A 17,393-nucleotide genomic window follows, 5' to 3' on the forward strand; every position below is an offset into this window, starting at 1 on the left:
GTAATTTTGATTTCATCTCGTTAATGTAAGGCATATTTACATTACCTTGTAATGCTAGACTTTGTAAATCGTGTAACACGGCATAATAGAAATTATACATCTTGTTAAAGTGTCTACTTTTTCTATACTATACATTTTACTAATATAACGAAATTTTGGTTTTACAATGAATTCCCACCATTCTGTTAGGGTCTTACTGGGTGATCTACGCCTAACTAGCTCTAGCCAAGTGTCTTTTATTAGCAGTTCATAATTTTTATCCGCCAATACTGAACAATTTAGCATCCAGTATCCTCTTCCCATACATGATTTGTTTTGTTCTAATTTTATTTTTAAATTTAAGGCACTATGATCACTGAAGAAAACGGAAAACACACTTACACTATGTACATTTTCTTTATAACCCTTCGCTATATAAAATTGGTCAATGCGTGAAGAACTTTGAGTTGTAAAATGTGTAAATCCTGGTTGGTCTCTATGTTTACAACTCCATGCATCTTGTAAATGTAAACCTTTTGTCCATTCATAGAGTGCCCGAGAAAAATTATAACCAGATTGTTGATCTTGCCTATCTAGGACGGAATTGAAGTCACCTGCCACTAACGCATTTAATGTATGCGATGTTAATTCTGGGCTTAGGATTGTAGAAAAAAATGTTCTCGTTCATGCTTATTGTGACTTCCTGAAGGCGCGTATACATTGCATAAAAACAAAGGACCTAATTCCGCACTTATTAGTCTTCCTGGTGGGTGGAGGGTAGCATTATGTAAATCAATTCTTTGATGCACCGCTATTACTGTGCCTTGATATGTGGCAGTAAAATTATTATGAACATTGTACCTTGCCAGAGATGAAAAGTTGTCAATGCCTACCTCTTGTAGGAAGGCTATATCAATATCCGACTGTCTAAAAAAATCATTTAACGCCATTAGTTTATTCTGACTTTGTAATTTGTTAAGGTTAATCGTTGCTAATGTGAATATATAAATTATGGATGTAAGGATCTGATTTAAGCAATGCATTAATAATTGTTAGTACTTTACGCTTTGCAATTGTTCCACTTTTGACGCTGGGCAGAATCACTCATATCTCTTCGTCACTACCTGAATCAAGAACTGTACGCATTACTGTATCACTTGGTTTATCTGTCCCTGCCCCTATTAGTTCTAAACTTTTTTCTTCTTTTCCTAAAAAAAAGGGGTCGGTTGAATAGGTTTTTCACTCTTGGACTTAAGCTGTACTTCTACTGCTGTACTTACCACGTCATACTTTTTTTGTTTCTTCGGACGTAAGGTCATATGGTCTGTAGAATTTTTCCTCGCTTTCCTGGTGGATTGTGAACGGGGTTTTTTGGGGGTAGGTTCTGGAAATTCTGCTTCTGCGAACATCGAACTTGTAGGGATTTGGGGGTCTTGATTCGGGATTTCGAATAGAGTAATTGGAACTATAGATTCATTCCCACTTGCACTTCCGTGCACACTTTCCATGTTACCATCACTTGCATTCTCTTCTTGCTGATTTAACTGTGGGGGTTTGGGAATCGTAGTACTTGCCTTTGGTTCGTTATCTTCAGTGACTACCGTCTGCTCCTGTTGTTCCTTGTGATCCTCTGGAGTAGCCTGTCGATATGCCGGTACTGGTAAAATGGTTCTGGTATTCTGGTCTTTAACAGTTGATTCCGTGTGAGGGTGTGAAGAACTGGGGAGTGTATTTTCCACGGCTGCAGCATATCCTGTAGTACGTGTCGACCTTGCCACCCTATGCTGGAACTGATGCTGTAAGTGGTCCTGTGCCCTACATCTAAAACAGAGTTTGGGTTGCCCTTCATACGTAGTCCAATAATGCTCTTCATTTAACATAATATAAGAAGGCACCGGTTTTTGTAGAATGATACTGACTATCTTCCTGTCTCTTCTGACTGGATAGGGGATGGAGGTGGAATACACTTCATCTCGTACTGTTTGTACTATTCCGTATTTAGACATTTCAGTTGTTATAGCACTTTCTGGTAATTCCATGGGAACTAGATGAATACGAACGATTGTAACAGGTTTGTCTGGTCTGTGTACTGGAATTTCATATTCTCCCGTGTCGTCTAAGAATACGAAAGTTCCCGTACTACGTGCCATTACTTCCTTGCAAAATTGCTCGGTACTTACTATAACAACCACCTGGTGTTTTACGAAGTCTACTTCAATACTCAAAACATCCGCAACTCGCAATTTCACTACATCTCTCAGCCATTCGTGAATGGCAAGCGTGGTCGGCCTTTGATGCACTCTTGCAAAAGAAAATTGCAAAGTGTTTAACCTTTTGACCGGCATGTCTGAGAAATTACATACGTTCACTTAACTTCACTGCTACAGAGCAGGTCGCTCTGCTGTTAATATATTCACCTGTCTGTAGAAAGTAAATTCCGCGTGTTGATTCTACTCTACTTGACGAATGTTCGGGGAGCGGTCGCTAGACACGTCTGCTCTCTACCTCGATTCGTCGCGGAATAATACTCCGCCATCAGGGAGGCCTTCTATAGTTTGTTGTCAAACAATCAAATTTAATGGCGGTTGTAACCTATATGTTCCACAGTTCTAAAACCCGTGTACACACTAAGAATCCAAAATATATTTTATTTTATTAGACACCATTAATAAGAAACATATTAGAATTAAAGATGATTAACTTAATTTTTACTTATTTCAAGAAATTGAATGTCCCACATTTTACGTGAAAGTAAAATGCAATTATTACTTCTTGAATGTGATTGTGTAGCAAGTAAATAATTTCAAGCTCTTAACGAATATATAAATTTCTTTTTCAGAATTACTCTCAGATATCCGTGTGGATTTGATTTCGGAAAATATCCGTTTGATATTCAATGCTGCCGCATAAAAATGGCAATATGTAAGTAAATACTTGATTTATTCCTTCATGGGACCTAAAACTTACAAAACTGTTCTGATTATTTCACAACTCCACTAGACATACAATTTCTTCTTCATCTATGCTGTCAGTACTCGAAGTGGAAATCGTTAGTCTAGTAGGTGTTTGTATGAACCTTGGGGCTGGCTGCGAAGTGGAAATCGTTAGTCAAGGAGGTGTTAATATGAGCTTTGGAGCTGACTGCGAGGTGGAAATCGTTAGTCTAGGAGTTGTTTGTATGAGCCTTGGGGCTGGCTGAGGCGTACAGACAGTGGGGTCGTTAGCTATATAGCTATCTATAGCTGGGTGATACCCCGGACCTCCTCCATCTCGAGCAGTGACTGTCTACAATTTTTACCCGTTGCTTTCATAAAGTGCTGAGAATATACTCTCATCTTAATGGTAACATTAATATATTCACTACTCACTTTTGACATCAATTTTTTATATCACAAAACAAAACAACGTTTTACACATCTGTATTCGTTACTTTCACATCTGGCATTTGCATTTTAAGATCATTATCCCATGATATTTTCCACAAAATGGAGCATTTATAATCTTGGCTACAATATATTTTTTAGTAAAATTAAGTACACAAAATTATTCCATTTGTTAGAGAATCACGTATTGAAAATTATACTATGAATACAAATTATAGATGAGTAACTAGTAATTTTTTTTCAGATCCAGAGCCAGCCGATGATTTAGTTCTCAAATGGTCATCTATGAGTCCGGTTCAATTTTCGAGCTCGGGAACTGACGAAGAAAGGACACCAGAATATGTGATGAAGTTGTCACGCAAGAAAAAATCAATTATGCTGGCAAGTAAAGCCTGTGAGTAATATTAACTTGCCTTACTAGTTCTTTGTATACGCTCACTCGTCCACTTCAGCGTTCTGACAGGGACGTAAAATATGTTTTCAAAAATTTTACTTTGATAGCAACTTGAATTCAGTTATACAAGTACCTTTAGTTTCTATTAAGTTCCCACAAAGAAGATACTTACTTTTATAATACAGAGTGTTATGGTGATGTTTCTATTTTCAGTGAAAATATCTGCACTTGTGATGGACATTAAGTTAAGCCGACAGCCAATATCCTACGTTCTTCAGTTTTATGTACCAACTGGAATGTTTGTGATTATTTCGTGGGGTAGTTTTCTAGTTTCTCCGGAAGTAGTTCCTGGACGCATCGGTCTTCTGGTGACCAATATCCTTACACTGGTGACCATATTCGAAGCAACAAGGTAAGCAAAATATTAGATATTTTATTACAATTTACAGAATTTGAAAAATTAGACAATATTCAGTACTTGGAAAATATTGTATTTGATATTGAAGCTCTTGAGCTATTGTAATTAGTATACTGCTCTCACCATATTCCAATAGTAATGAATAATATTCAAATAGTAATAATAAGTTGGTCCATTTTGGCAGGAACCAGTGATAGCACCATAGTGTGGCAGGGGGGATCGGCGCCCCATTCACAGCTTAATTTTGAATGTTTTCATTCGTATTGACACGTTAAAAGCATCAGGCGTCTCGTCGAAACTTACGTAACAGGTAAAAGAATGATGTAAAATCGCCAAAGCAGCCCCCCTCCCCTCTCCCGAAGTCCGTTACTTAAAGACCTTCCCAGCGGAAGGCCTTTGCTAGAGCTTACCTACCTAAAACAAAGAGCTCGGTAAGGCAACTATATGATGATACCTAATATGATTCTTACTTCGCTCGCAGCTCTGAACGGTGTTAGATGTCATGTGGCTACGAATTTATCGACAGTACAATACTAAAAGGGCTACATTTGGAACTACATTTACTCTCGTGGAGCTAAGAAGCACCTTGGGGCGTTTCCAAATTTTGGAGCCAAACGAGTGCACGAAAGAGACAGATCAGGCTCCAAAAGAGCTAAATTGACATGTGGCTACGAGTTTATCGACAGTATAATACTAAAAGGGCTACATTTGGAACTAAATTTACTCTCGTGGAGCTAAGAAGCACCTTGGGGTGTTTTCAAATTTTGGAGCCAAACGAGTGCACGAAAGAGACAGATCTGGCTCCAAAAGAGCTAAATTGGCATGTGGCTACGAATTTATCGACAGTATAATACTAAAAGGGCTACATTAACTAACTAACTAACTCTCTAGCCTTCTTAAACCCGAAGGTTCATGGCTGCAGCAACACAGGCCTTCCATGTTTCCCTATCTTGAGCAAGATCTATATACTCTTTTCCATCCCTACCGATTTCCCTTAGGTCCATCTCAACGTTGTCCCTCCATCTTCGTCTTGGCCTTCCTACAGGTCTCTTACCATCAGGTTTCCCAACAAGAATCCTGTAAACTCCTCTTTCCTCTCCCATTCGTGCCACATGGCCTGCCCACCTAAGTCTTCTTGATTTAATTATTCTAATAATATCTGGACATGAATACAAATTATGTAGTTCTAAATTATGTAACCTTCTCCATTCACCTGTCTCCTCATCCCTTTTAGGTCCAAAGATTTTCCTAAGGATCTTATTTTCAAATACTCTCAATTTATGTTCCTCTTTCAATGTAAGGGACCAAGTTTCACATCCATATAATACTACAGGTAAAATTACTGTTTTGTGTATTTTAAGTTTTAGTTTCTTAGATATTAAACGAGAAGACAAAAGTTTATGAAGAGAGAAGTAACATGCATTTCCTGAATTAAGCCTACTTTCTATTTCCTCTTTAATATAATTTTCATTTGTTAACATTACTCCTAAGTATTTGAATTTGGAAACTGGTTCAAACGAGTTGTTATCAATAATTAGATTTTGATTATTACCTAACACTTGGTTTCGGCCTGTAAGCATATATTTAGTTTTCTCTTTGTTAACTTCCAAACCTATCTCTTTAGCAGTTTTGAAAAATATTTTAGCATTATTCTTAATTGTATTCACATCATCCCCCAGTAAGTCTACATCATCTGCATATGCTAACAACTGAGTCACACCATTTAATTTTAGTCCTTCTTTAGTTTCTTTTACCTTCCTTACAGTATATTCTAAGGCAAAATTAAAGAGCAATGGAGATAATGCATCTCCTTGTTTTAACCCATCATGAATTGTAAATTTGTCAGACATATTAATACCCACACGAATTTTACTTTCTGTTTCACTGGTGCATACTTTTATCATACTAACAAGCTTCTTAGGTATTCCAAACTCGACTAATATATTATATAGTTTATCTCTTTTGACCGAATCATATGCTTTTTTGAAATCAATGAATAGCTGATGGACATTTTGATTATATTCCCACTTTTTTTCGAGTGTCTGTCTGATGTGAAAAATTTGATCTATAGTAGATCTGTTACGTTTAAATCCACATTGATAATCATCTATAATTTCATTAGCATATGGTGTTAGTCTTGTTAAAAGAATGTTAGACAATATTTTGTATGTTGTTGAGAGTAGAGAAATTCCACGGTAATTATTGCAGTTCATTTTATCACCTTTTTTAAACACAGGAACAATTATGGATTCTTTCCACTGTTGAGGGATTTCTTCTTTATTCCATATTAAACAAATTAATTTATGAATTTGACATATTAATGAATTTCCACCATATTTAATTAACTCAGCTGGTATTAAATCAATGCCAGGTGCTTTGTTATTCTTTAGCCTTTTAATAGCATCTTTAACTTCAGTCAAGTTAGGTTCTGGAACTAAAGGTTCTGCTGTGTGGACTTCATTTACTTCTGATTTATCTCCTACATGGACATTTAAAAGGTCATTAAAGTAGTTCTTCCATCTATTTAGAATATCGCTTGGGTCAGCTAGAAAATCACCGTCTTTATCTTTTATCAAGTTTACTTTAGGTTGCCATCCCTTTCTAAACTCATTTACACCTTTATATAAATCTCTGATATTTTTATTTTTGCTGTTTGTTTCAATTTCGTTAATTTTGCTTTTCAAGTAATCTCTTTTTTTACTTCTAAACGTGCGGTTAACTTCTCGCTTTATTCTGTTATAATTGTTTAGATTTGTATCATCAGAGTTATTTAACCACCTAAGTCTAGCCTGATTTCTTATTTCTATTAGATTATGACATTCATTATCAAACCATGGCTTACTTTTTCTCGGTTTATGGTATCCTATACTTTCTTTAGCTGCTGATTCTATTGCATTACGTATGTGCTCCCAATTCTTATTTACGTCTGTTTCATTTATATTTTCATCATCATTTAAATCCTGCAAAACATCAAATCTATTTGACAGTTTAATTTGGTAATCTTTCTTAATTCTTTCATCAGTAAACTTTCCTGTATCAAATTTTAGAACTTTTAGATTTTGTTGCTTATGATTTATCACTGAGAGTCTCTCTCTTAATTTAGCAATTACTAAATAATGGTCACTGGCACAGTCAGCACCTCTATGTGTACGAACGACAATTATACTAGTATGAAAAGGGCTACATTTGGAACTAAATTTACTCTCGTGGGGTAAGAAGCACCTTGGGGCGTTTCCAAATTTTGGAGCCAAACGAGTGCACGAAAGAGACAGATCTGGCTCCAAAAGAGCTAAATTGACATGTGGCTACGAATTTATCGACAGTATAATACTAAAAGGGCTACATTTGGAACTAAATTTACTCTCGTGGAGCTAAGAAGCACCTTGGGGCGTTTTCAAATTTTGGAGCCAAACGAGTGCACGAAAGAGACAGATCTGGCTCCAAAAGAGCTAAATTGGCATGTGGCTACGAATTTATCGACAGTATAATACTAAAAGGGCTACATTTGGAACTAAATTTTCTCTCGTGGAGTAAGAAGCACCTTGGGGCGTTTCCAAATTTTGGAGCCAAACGAGTGCACGAAAGAGACAGATCTGGCTCCAAAAGAGCTAAATTGGCAACGGTGCTCCGCAGCCCGCCGCGGAGGCTCGTGGCGGGGAAAACCTTGCGTCTGAAGATGAAAACCCTTCCCACATGCCCTTATGACGAAATTCAAATCCTGTAAATTCACGCATTTTGAAGAGCTCACATAAATATCACCACATTCGTAAAGTACGAGGTGTCCCTAAAGGTACTTTACAACTTTCATGTCATACAGCACAACTTGTAATTGACATAAAGAAATATACCATGTCCTATTTGATTTACCAACGCATGAAGTTTTATTGTGTATTAGTTAACTTCAACATGCGCTCCTCTGGTGGCGCATACAACATGCAAGCACTTAGCCAGGAGGAGGGCTAAGGGGGTTAAAGCCCTCCCCCAAATATCTAATTTCAATGTAATTTTTAATGTTAATAACAAAATAAAGTCATAACCACAGTAAAAACTACATTACATAGAAACAAGTTTAGTGTATAATAGAGGAATCAGATTATATTTTTATATTCTATCATTTAATTAAAATAATAACTGGATCCACAGCTTCTAAAACTTATAGTATTCTTTGTGAGAGGTCACAGAATATAAACTTTATGAGTAAAATTTAACAGAAACTGTTAAAGCATTTTTTGAACGATTGTGTAAAAGTTAATAACAAAATACAATGACTATGATTTTCAGGAAACACTAACTGTACAAGTATATAAGAAAAATAATGGACAACAATTGTGTTAGATATTCACTGATTCGGTGGATCGAGTAGCAAAGTCTCTCTATTTAGTAATAATAACAATAAATTTGGATTGAAATTGTTATATTTTTAATAACATATAATAGTTATTAATGTCATTATTATTTGTATTTACTAATCAAGTTTTATCTATGGCCTGACCCCTCTACAAATATTTCTGGCGACGTCCGTGCTGATAAGGGATGAGCCCTCCCACCCCCAAAAAGGAATTCTGGATACGGGACTGACAACATGTAATCGAAATTCCAACTGTCCATACCCTCTGTAGCATACGCCTGTCAACTTTGACAATGGCAACTCTTATTCTGCTCTCAAATCATCAAGATCATTGAGAGATGTGCTGAACACTGTGTATTTGACATAGCTCCACAAAAATAAGTCCGGGGTGTAATGTCAGGGAATCTAGGAGGCCAGGCAATTGCACTAACTCTTCCAATCCAATGTGCTAGAATGTCCTGTCCAGGTCATCTCTCACGTCTAAGACCCAATGTGGTGGTGCACCATCTTATTCAATACCTAACAACAACAACAAAAAGAAAAAAAACTTTAGGCGTTGGTGAATCACCTATAACAAAGTACGTATATTCCTGCATGTCAAGTACAGGGTGGGGCAAAATAATGTTACCACTTATATGGTGTTTCGGTCAACGATGGATTGGCCGGCGTGGTCCACTACCATGGGCGGCAAAATCACCAGATCTCAGCCCGTTCGATTTCTGATTATGAGGGATAGTAAAGGAGCTTGTTTACGCAACAAAACCGCGGGACATACAAGACCTTAAACAAAGAATTTCGACAGTGATACGCTCTATACCGCAAGACATGTGTTCAAGGGTCATGGACTCAATGGTTGACAGAATGCTCAAATGTATTCCCATTTCTGGTTCACAGGTTGAAGGGGTATATTAAATGTGTATGTTTCCCTTTTGGTGGTAACATTTTTTTGCCCCACCGAAACACCATGTAAGTGGTAACAGTATTTTGCCCCACCCTGTATAAGTTGTTATGTATGACTTTGAAGTTGAAAGTACCTATTTTGACACGGTGTATAATAACATCGACCAAATAATCTCATTTGCGATCAGGCACGTATCCAGGGACCAGGCTCTATGGTATGAAACCCTCCCCTGAAATCCTACAAATGTTTCGTTGGTTTACCCATTCACTTTTTCGCCTATAGATGGCGGCAGCTTCTAAGGGATGAGCTCCCCCAAAATAAAATTCTGGATATGGGCCTGTTTGCGATAGTTTTGCTAAAAATTGTGAACATGATAAGTGTTTGCTTTCAACATGATAGTCTTGTTGATAAAAGTGTGCCTTTACTCACAGCAGGTGTTGGCAAAGCGGAGGGCATCGTCACTCGTCAGTTACTCAATAAAGTTGAATTGATAGCAAATTATAAAACCAATAGGCACAGAGGCGTGGCGTGCACGTAGCCGGTGTTACCGCAGGTAACAGCAAAATGTAAAGAATTAAAAAGTTGTTTCAATAAAATGACAACATTGTTAAATACGTTAATGAACACCGTTGCCGTCGAGTAGATATTATTTCTGCAGCCAACAGAAGCGAAGAGGGAGGCCGTTCCACTACCCTGAAGAGGCAACAAGGGAGAAGAGGGCGCCAATGCAAGGAAAGAGCGGGGAAGGACTTTATGGGGTTATTCATATGCCTGTTAAGAGACCTTGTTGCCGTTCAGACCTACCGGATCAGTCAGTGTTGTCACATCGGATTGGCAGAAAAGAGCTAAATCCCGCCTAAAATAGGAATACCATTTCTGTGAAGCAACTATAGGTAGACTGCATAGCCAAGGGGATTGAACTACAACCGAAACCAGTTAGGTAATAGACGAAAATATAGTACCTTGGTGTGATTTGTGATTTGGACAAACCTTGCTCCAAAATACTAAGTTGTCAACAACAGTAGTACGTACAGCTGGGCTTCCCTTCCACAAAGGAGCGGGTCTGTCGCCTGCTCAGTGATCACCACACATACGTCAAACTGACGCGAGAAAAGTGTGCATCTTCTTCTTCCCCTTTGCACCTCATTACAAAGAAACAAGAGACAGATGAAGAATTCACAAGGGTCCACCACTATTCATTGGATTTTCGTGGTAACTGTCTCTTGAGTGGTAGTTCTTTCTAGGAGTGTATGTGGCTAAATCACTGTGCTGATTGCAAAACAAGAACGAAATGAACAAATATCTAGCTCGAAGACATGTTTTCTTTATTGAATGGGGGGGGGGGGGGGGGTGATAACGTCTAGCAGGCACAATTGTCGTACTGATAGCCGGTAACACTTTTGAAAAAGTCACGCCATGCCACTGAATAGGCAAAAAGCTACTCTTATCTGTTAGTACAGGGTGTCCCAGTTAAAGTAGCCCGGCTCCGATCAACACTTACATGCTAAGGATCATGAAAGAAATGAAGTGTGTGTACTGATGACCTTGTGTACCTACCATGGTTAAAGTTACAATGGACTATTCCAACTTACTGGTACAATATAGCCGTGTTTTGCCTCATAGACAAATGTCTTTGAGCCGGGTTACTTTTAACTGTATATTGAAAATTGTAGATACACATATGTAAGTGCTCTTGAGTTTAATTGAAATTTTTATCGTTCCAGCAACTTGGCACCACCGTCGCTGAACATCAGAGCTTCTGACGTGTGGATCCTGTCCTGCATTGCCTTCGTGTTTCTGGCGCTCCTGCAGTACGGCCTGGTTCTTGTGAAGGAGAAGGAGGCTGACGGGGATAAAGACATGCTAATCAGCTGCAACCGGAATACTCTGCTGCTTGTAAATGACAAACAAAGGACTTGTGGGAAGGTGCTTGATTTTCGTTTCAGACCACGTTTCTACAGGGTGGCTCAAAAAGTCACTTAACACCCTCGGTACAAGACCACTGCAGCGTGCAACATGGAAATGGTGATGACCAATCGTTGCCAGGCTAAGGGGGAACCATATTGACGCCACCCGCACGGTCGGCGGCGATCTTGATGTCCGCCATCTTGAATTCAACTTCAGAATTTTAGATGGGAAGGGGGTGATATGATATATTAAATCAGGCTAGAATTTCACGAGAAATGTAACGGTGAAGGTTTTTTCGACGTATCTTTAACCAGTAAAAAGTTATGACTGAATTCTTGTACCAATTTGCTCCTTTTCGAGGTGTTATAAAAATGCCTTAAAATTTGTTTCGCACATCGGTAATCCATCGAGATCAAAGTGATGTCTAGTTAGAGAAGTTCACATGCCATTGAACAAGATTTCAATCGGATACATCCAGGAAGAGCTGTGCATTATGAATGGTTGTCGCGAACAATTACAGTGTGACGCTTCCATTAAATGAAAAGACCTTCACAGTGACAAGGCTAATGTTTATGTTCATAGGGAAGTTCATAAACAGAATATTCGATGCTTTTTATCTGATAACTCATTTTCGACAGATCAAAGCTGAATGGTTAGTCCAGGTAAGTTAATGGTGTGGCGTGCTGTGTGGAACACGATTGGGTAGTCAATTGTTCATCAACGGAACCTTAAATGCTTACGGCTATTTGGATTTGTTAAATAAACAGGTTTTTCATCCTTGCTTATGGAAGAAGGTACTTTTTGCAGAGTTTTTTTCAATAGGGAGGAACACCAGAACACTATGGGAACGTTGTGAAGCAGTTTCTGTCCAAAGATAGTTATCAGATGACAAGGGTCGCATATTCTGTTTATGAACTTCCATATGAACATAAACGTTAGCCTTGTCACTGTGAAGAACTTTTAATTCAATGGAAGCGTCACACTGTAAATTGTTCGCGACAACCATTCATAATGCGCAGATCTTCGTGGATGTATCTGATTAAAATCGTGTGCAATGGCATGCGAACTTCTCTCCCTAGACATCACTTTGATCTCGATCCATTACCGATGCGCTAAACAAATTTTGAGGCATTTTTGTAACACCTCGAAAAGGAGCAAATTGGTACAAGAATTCAGTCGTAACTTTTTACTGGTTAAAGATATGTCGAAAAAACCTTCACCATTGCATTTCTCGTGAAATTCTAGCCTGAATTGATATGTCATATCACACTCTTCCCATCTAAAATTCTGAAGTTGAATTGAAGATGGCGGACATCAAGATGGCCGCCGACCGCGCGGCTGGCGTCAATGTGGTTCCTCCTTGGCCTGATAACGATTGGTCATCACCATTTCCATGTTGCGCGCTGCAGTGGCCTTGTACCGAGGGTGTTAAGTGACTTTTTGAGCCACCCTGTATGTCCGTTTTCTTATTAAATATAGACTTACTGAAAGTGCAAAATGTGGGGGGGGGGGGAGCAAGGACTCTCTACTTTCTCGTGGTACATAAGGTTTAGCATAGTGCGGTCACAAAAGTGGGAAATAGTGGGGGAAGGCAACTACTCCTCCTAATCGCCGCCACTGGTTACTGAGAATTTTGAAGCAAGTTATCAACTGTTTCGCCCATATCTGCGCTTAATAGGGATAATTTTCTTTATACAAGCAAATTGCCGAATGGTTCACTATGGTTCGAATGTAATATATACACGTATATCGGTGTATCGGCCATGAAGTATTCAATTTTCGATCTTGCCATCGAAGTTACGGGGTTCTTCTAATCCCGGCCTGACCTGAGCATGGGTGTTATTTGTGAGAGTCACTTCATCGATTTCACCCAATCATCACTCATCTTCATCGTCGTAATTAGCCAAAAGTAGCACGAAAGTGACGTAAAACAATTAAAGTACAAAGACAATTGATAATAAAATTTTATCAGCATGGCTGGTTCGTTGATGCATGTTTGTCATCCTTAAGGTTCAGATTCAGGCATTTGGCATTGACAAAGACGTATTCTCAGCTCTGACAGTTTTCCTGTTTGCACCACTGTTTTTGAAAACCGATGTTTGGATAACAAGGAGGTTACCTAATATTAAAAATGCTACATCATCTAAATGCTTTAGAATGAATATAGGGCCTATGTACTTGCAATATAGACACGTTCACAAATTCCCTTGCATAGTTATTTTTTTATTATTCCATTAGATAATTCTCTCTAATATAGTTCACTTGTTTTTAGCGTGATGATAATTGGTAAACAATTACTTTCTCTTAAACTTCCACGATTAGGCAGAATGCTCTGAAAAGCTTGTACGTACAGAAACCTAGTTATACCATGTTGTAAATGAATTTGGGGTAATTGTTACAGAATACATTTTTAAGCATCTTCGTGATATTTATCCCCTCTTGCAACAAATATGGATAATTGTAAATAAGCTTACTCTCCATATCTTTATATATCTTAAGTATGAATTAGTATACTTTTCTTCGGAAATATCTAAATTTAGCATACTGTCTAACATAAACTTTTGTCCGATCTTGAGATATTTAGGCTGGTATTTTACATCATTGTTAGTACATTTATGATATTTATTTAGGTTTACTGTTTCTGTGCAGCATAAACAAAGCATTCTCTTATAGCACAGTGCCTAACGCTACATAAAGTAAGGAAGTTTAATACTTGTGGTTTATTAAATTTTCAGTATTTAGATATAATTTAATTGACGCAAGCAATTCGACCGTCATATCTCAGCCATCATACTCTTCTGACTATATTTGCTTGGACATCCGCCAGAACTATGTTTGTAGGACGCATTCCTCAGGTACAAAATTCTTGGGTTCGACAACTGCAAGGTACGTACATGCCACTAGATGCCTTTCTATTGTTAGCTAAATATAAAATGCAAACAAGACATACAGAATCATTGGATTTAAATAGCCTACAATTGGTTCTTGGTTGTAGAGATTTTGTTTTCGTTGTCACCCAACATAATAATGTTGTATAATGCAACAGGCTTGGGGGTTCTTCAGAATGATGAATTGTCTAAAGGGTGTCCACAGTATTTTCTATATCATTTCATAAAGTGTTTTCATTCCTAACGACCATTGAATTTTTTTCATTTTTACAGAACTCTCCGAAACTGAGAAAGTTGCTGAAAGCCTGCCTGCAGTGCTTGAAGAAGAACAGGTGGAATATTTACGACCGAGCAGCCATCTTCATCTTCCCTGCATTGTTTGTGCTGTTCAACATCACCTACTGGTCCATCTACTTCAGCTGCAGTAGTTACAATGGCGAGGGCTGCGACTGATGCATCTGCCAGAAGACCATTAAGGGTCATAGGAGAATGTAAAAATGTCTCAATTATACAGTATGCATCATAGTCATCGAACACCGAGTCTGAAGAAGGTGGAGTGGAGAAGCTAATCTGTGTTCTTGTTACGTAGCTAAATATCACATGTAAAGACCGTATTTTTGCATAGGCGTGCGTACGGGGAACAAGGGAGGCCAGTTGCCCCCTAATCTTACAACTATGTTTCAAGTGTGCTGTTTTCGGACGACTAACAGAGTTCAGTGTAATGTTGGACCAACAGTGTTTCATATGCTTTCCAATATTTGATTGATTGATTGAATTTGTGTTTTAAGTCCACTATGCACAGACAGGCTAATCGGGACTGGAACTGCAGTTTAAAGCAGGATCCGAGCCACCATTTGCCTCCACCGGGCATCGAACACGGGAACGACTATTACAAAGCGACGACGTTACCACTACGCCATCGGGGAGGCACGTTCTTTGTATACATACATAATGTAACATAACCCGTGGCTCTACAGGCCTGAAAGGACCCGACTGCCAGTCTCCGTCCCACATTCCTACCTATAGGTGTGGAGATCTTCAACCGCTAATGGGGTGACGTGGGATCAGCACGTCAGACCCTCAGCCGTTATAGGAGACTTCCTAGTGAGTAGTGAAACTTTTAATATTAGAAGTGTCAGGTTTGTTTAATTTCGTTCTTCTTACATGGAGTAAATATGAGTTCCATTTCTACATGAGAAGTGTGGTATGTATATAATTACATGCGTTTAAATACACTAAATGAACTTGGGATTTATGGATATACAACCATGTTTGATACGCATTAATATATATTCTCTTTTTCTGACTGATCTTTTTCATCTTGGCCCCTAATCAGAGGATGTGTTTGTTGGGAACCGGTAAAGGATGATTGGCTACTTTAGGTACTGCCCTGGTCACAGTCATCACGATGGTAATTTTAGTAGTCTTCTATGTATTATTAGTGTTGATGTCAATCACTGCTAAGCTTCTTACTTATGTGCAGATGTGAATTAAAAGTGACTCCACTGAAATAGCTCTGTATTATCGAAATTTACAGTTGTAGATATATTACACACATTGTAGTATTATAATATATTATGTTATATTTTATCATGTATGTAAAGTATCTGTCATTAACAAATAAAACAATGAAAATATTCACATTTTCATTTTGCATCACTAAACTGATTTGTAACTCATAAGCTTGATTTTCCTGTTCACGAATTACCAACACACTTCACTAAAATGGGAAGCTTGAATCTGTAGATAACATGATAAAATCAGACATGGAAACTTATTTTGTAGTGAAGGCAGAGGCGCATATATATATATATATATATATATATATATTTATAGTGTGTGTGTGTGTGTGTGTGTGTGTGTGTGTATGTGTGTGTGTGGGGGGGGGGGTTAAAGGTAGGTAGGTAGAGTAGAGGAGGCCTTTGGTAATATTTTGCGGGGGGGCCAAGATTTGTAGATCCGGCACTGAACCTATGCAAAGTTGCATCTCCATATCTTTTAAATGTCTGAAATTATAATTGATTGATTTGCTTTATTTTACTTTGCTTTTCGGGCAACTTTTGGCTAATTTTCAAAGATGATGTTGAGTGATGATATGATAAAATTGATGAATGGATGGGGGGGGGTAGCGAACCCCGAAAGAGCCTACCTCCACCCACATGCATACGAGGGTATGCGCTTATGTCCTGGTGCCTTTAAATAAACCCGGACGGATTTTGCTCCGAATTTACCGGTTTTTGTCTTATGTGTACTCTATTTATAACATTACATGTTTTATAATAACTTTGAACATTGTTTGATTTATGTATTTTTAATTACAAAACTTTAGATTATAAAACATGTTCTGTTAGCCAGAACAGGTTACATAAGGAAACAAATAAAATAAGTTGCATTTTTCTTACATACCTATAACTGTACATAGTATTTTAATAATTGTGGTTGCTGTTACTCTCACAAACATCCATGCCCAGGCCGGGATTCGAAACCGGAACTCCTGGCGTCGTAGCGCGATATGCTAACCACTCCGCCACGGGGACCGGCCCGTCGTATAAGGTTGGACATTTTTTTAAACATCTTGTTAATTTTAAATTGCAATATTTCAGCAATCAGAGAACCTATAGAAGTTATTCACACGCCAATCGAAAGGTGTTGAAGAGCTCTTTCACACTAGATATTATATGCCTTTGCCAGAGGGAGGTTTGAAGGTAGTGTAATCAATATTTGGGTAACCATTTTCATCAAAAACGGGCCTTTTGTTATTTTCACAAAATGATATGCCATGCACGTGTATATATACAGGGTGTTCATAAAGTCCCGGCACCATTACGTTACCCTGGCCGCCGCTCTCCTGATATCACACCCTTGGATTTCTTCTCCTGGGGGCATGTCAAAGATTGTGTTTACCGCACTCCTGTTCTAGATGTTGCTACTCTTCGGAGAAGAATAACGGAGAGTATTCTAACTGTTACTGGTGCTGCGGTGCGTATGGGATATAAACGTGGAGAGTTGTAGCTCATTTTTCCAATCAACAGCATTGTTCTATTGCATGTATTTTCCGTTCTATTTTTCTTTGTAATGGTACCGGGACCTTATGAACACCCTGTATATTGACAATGACAAACACATAGAGGATTATACTGGTTGCGAGTCTAGATGCCAAAGCCTCAGTCTATA

At 38.3% G+C, this 17,393-nt stretch overlaps 1 protein-coding gene across 1 annotated transcript in view; it reads left to right on the forward strand.

Moving 5' to 3' along the window:
- LOC145983489 (glutamate-gated chloride channel alpha-like) overlaps positions 1–15,393 on the forward strand; it is a 29,299-nt gene extending 13,906 nt beyond the window's left edge. The window contains exons 3-7 of the mRNA XM_083116580.1: positions 2,819–2,901; positions 3,607–3,756; positions 3,970–4,168; positions 11,148–11,349; positions 14,493–15,393. Of these exons, the coding sequence (XP_082972706.1) occupies positions 2,819–2,901; positions 3,607–3,756; positions 3,970–4,168; positions 11,148–11,349; positions 14,493–14,672 (814 nt within the window). The 3' untranslated portion in view covers positions 14,673–15,393. The remainder of the gene's footprint in view (positions 1–2,818; positions 2,902–3,606; positions 3,757–3,969; positions 4,169–11,147; positions 11,350–14,492) is intronic.
- Positions 15,394–17,393: the final 2,000 nt, after the last annotated feature.

The sequence above is a fragment of the Lepisma saccharinum genome, unplaced genomic scaffold (genome assembly GCF_977018435.1).
Source record: "Lepisma saccharinum unplaced genomic scaffold, izLepSacc3.1 HAP1_SCAFFOLD_1064, whole genome shotgun sequence".
In the NCBI taxonomy this organism is placed as follows: domain Eukaryota; kingdom Metazoa; phylum Arthropoda; class Insecta; order Zygentoma; family Lepismatidae; genus Lepisma; species Lepisma saccharinum.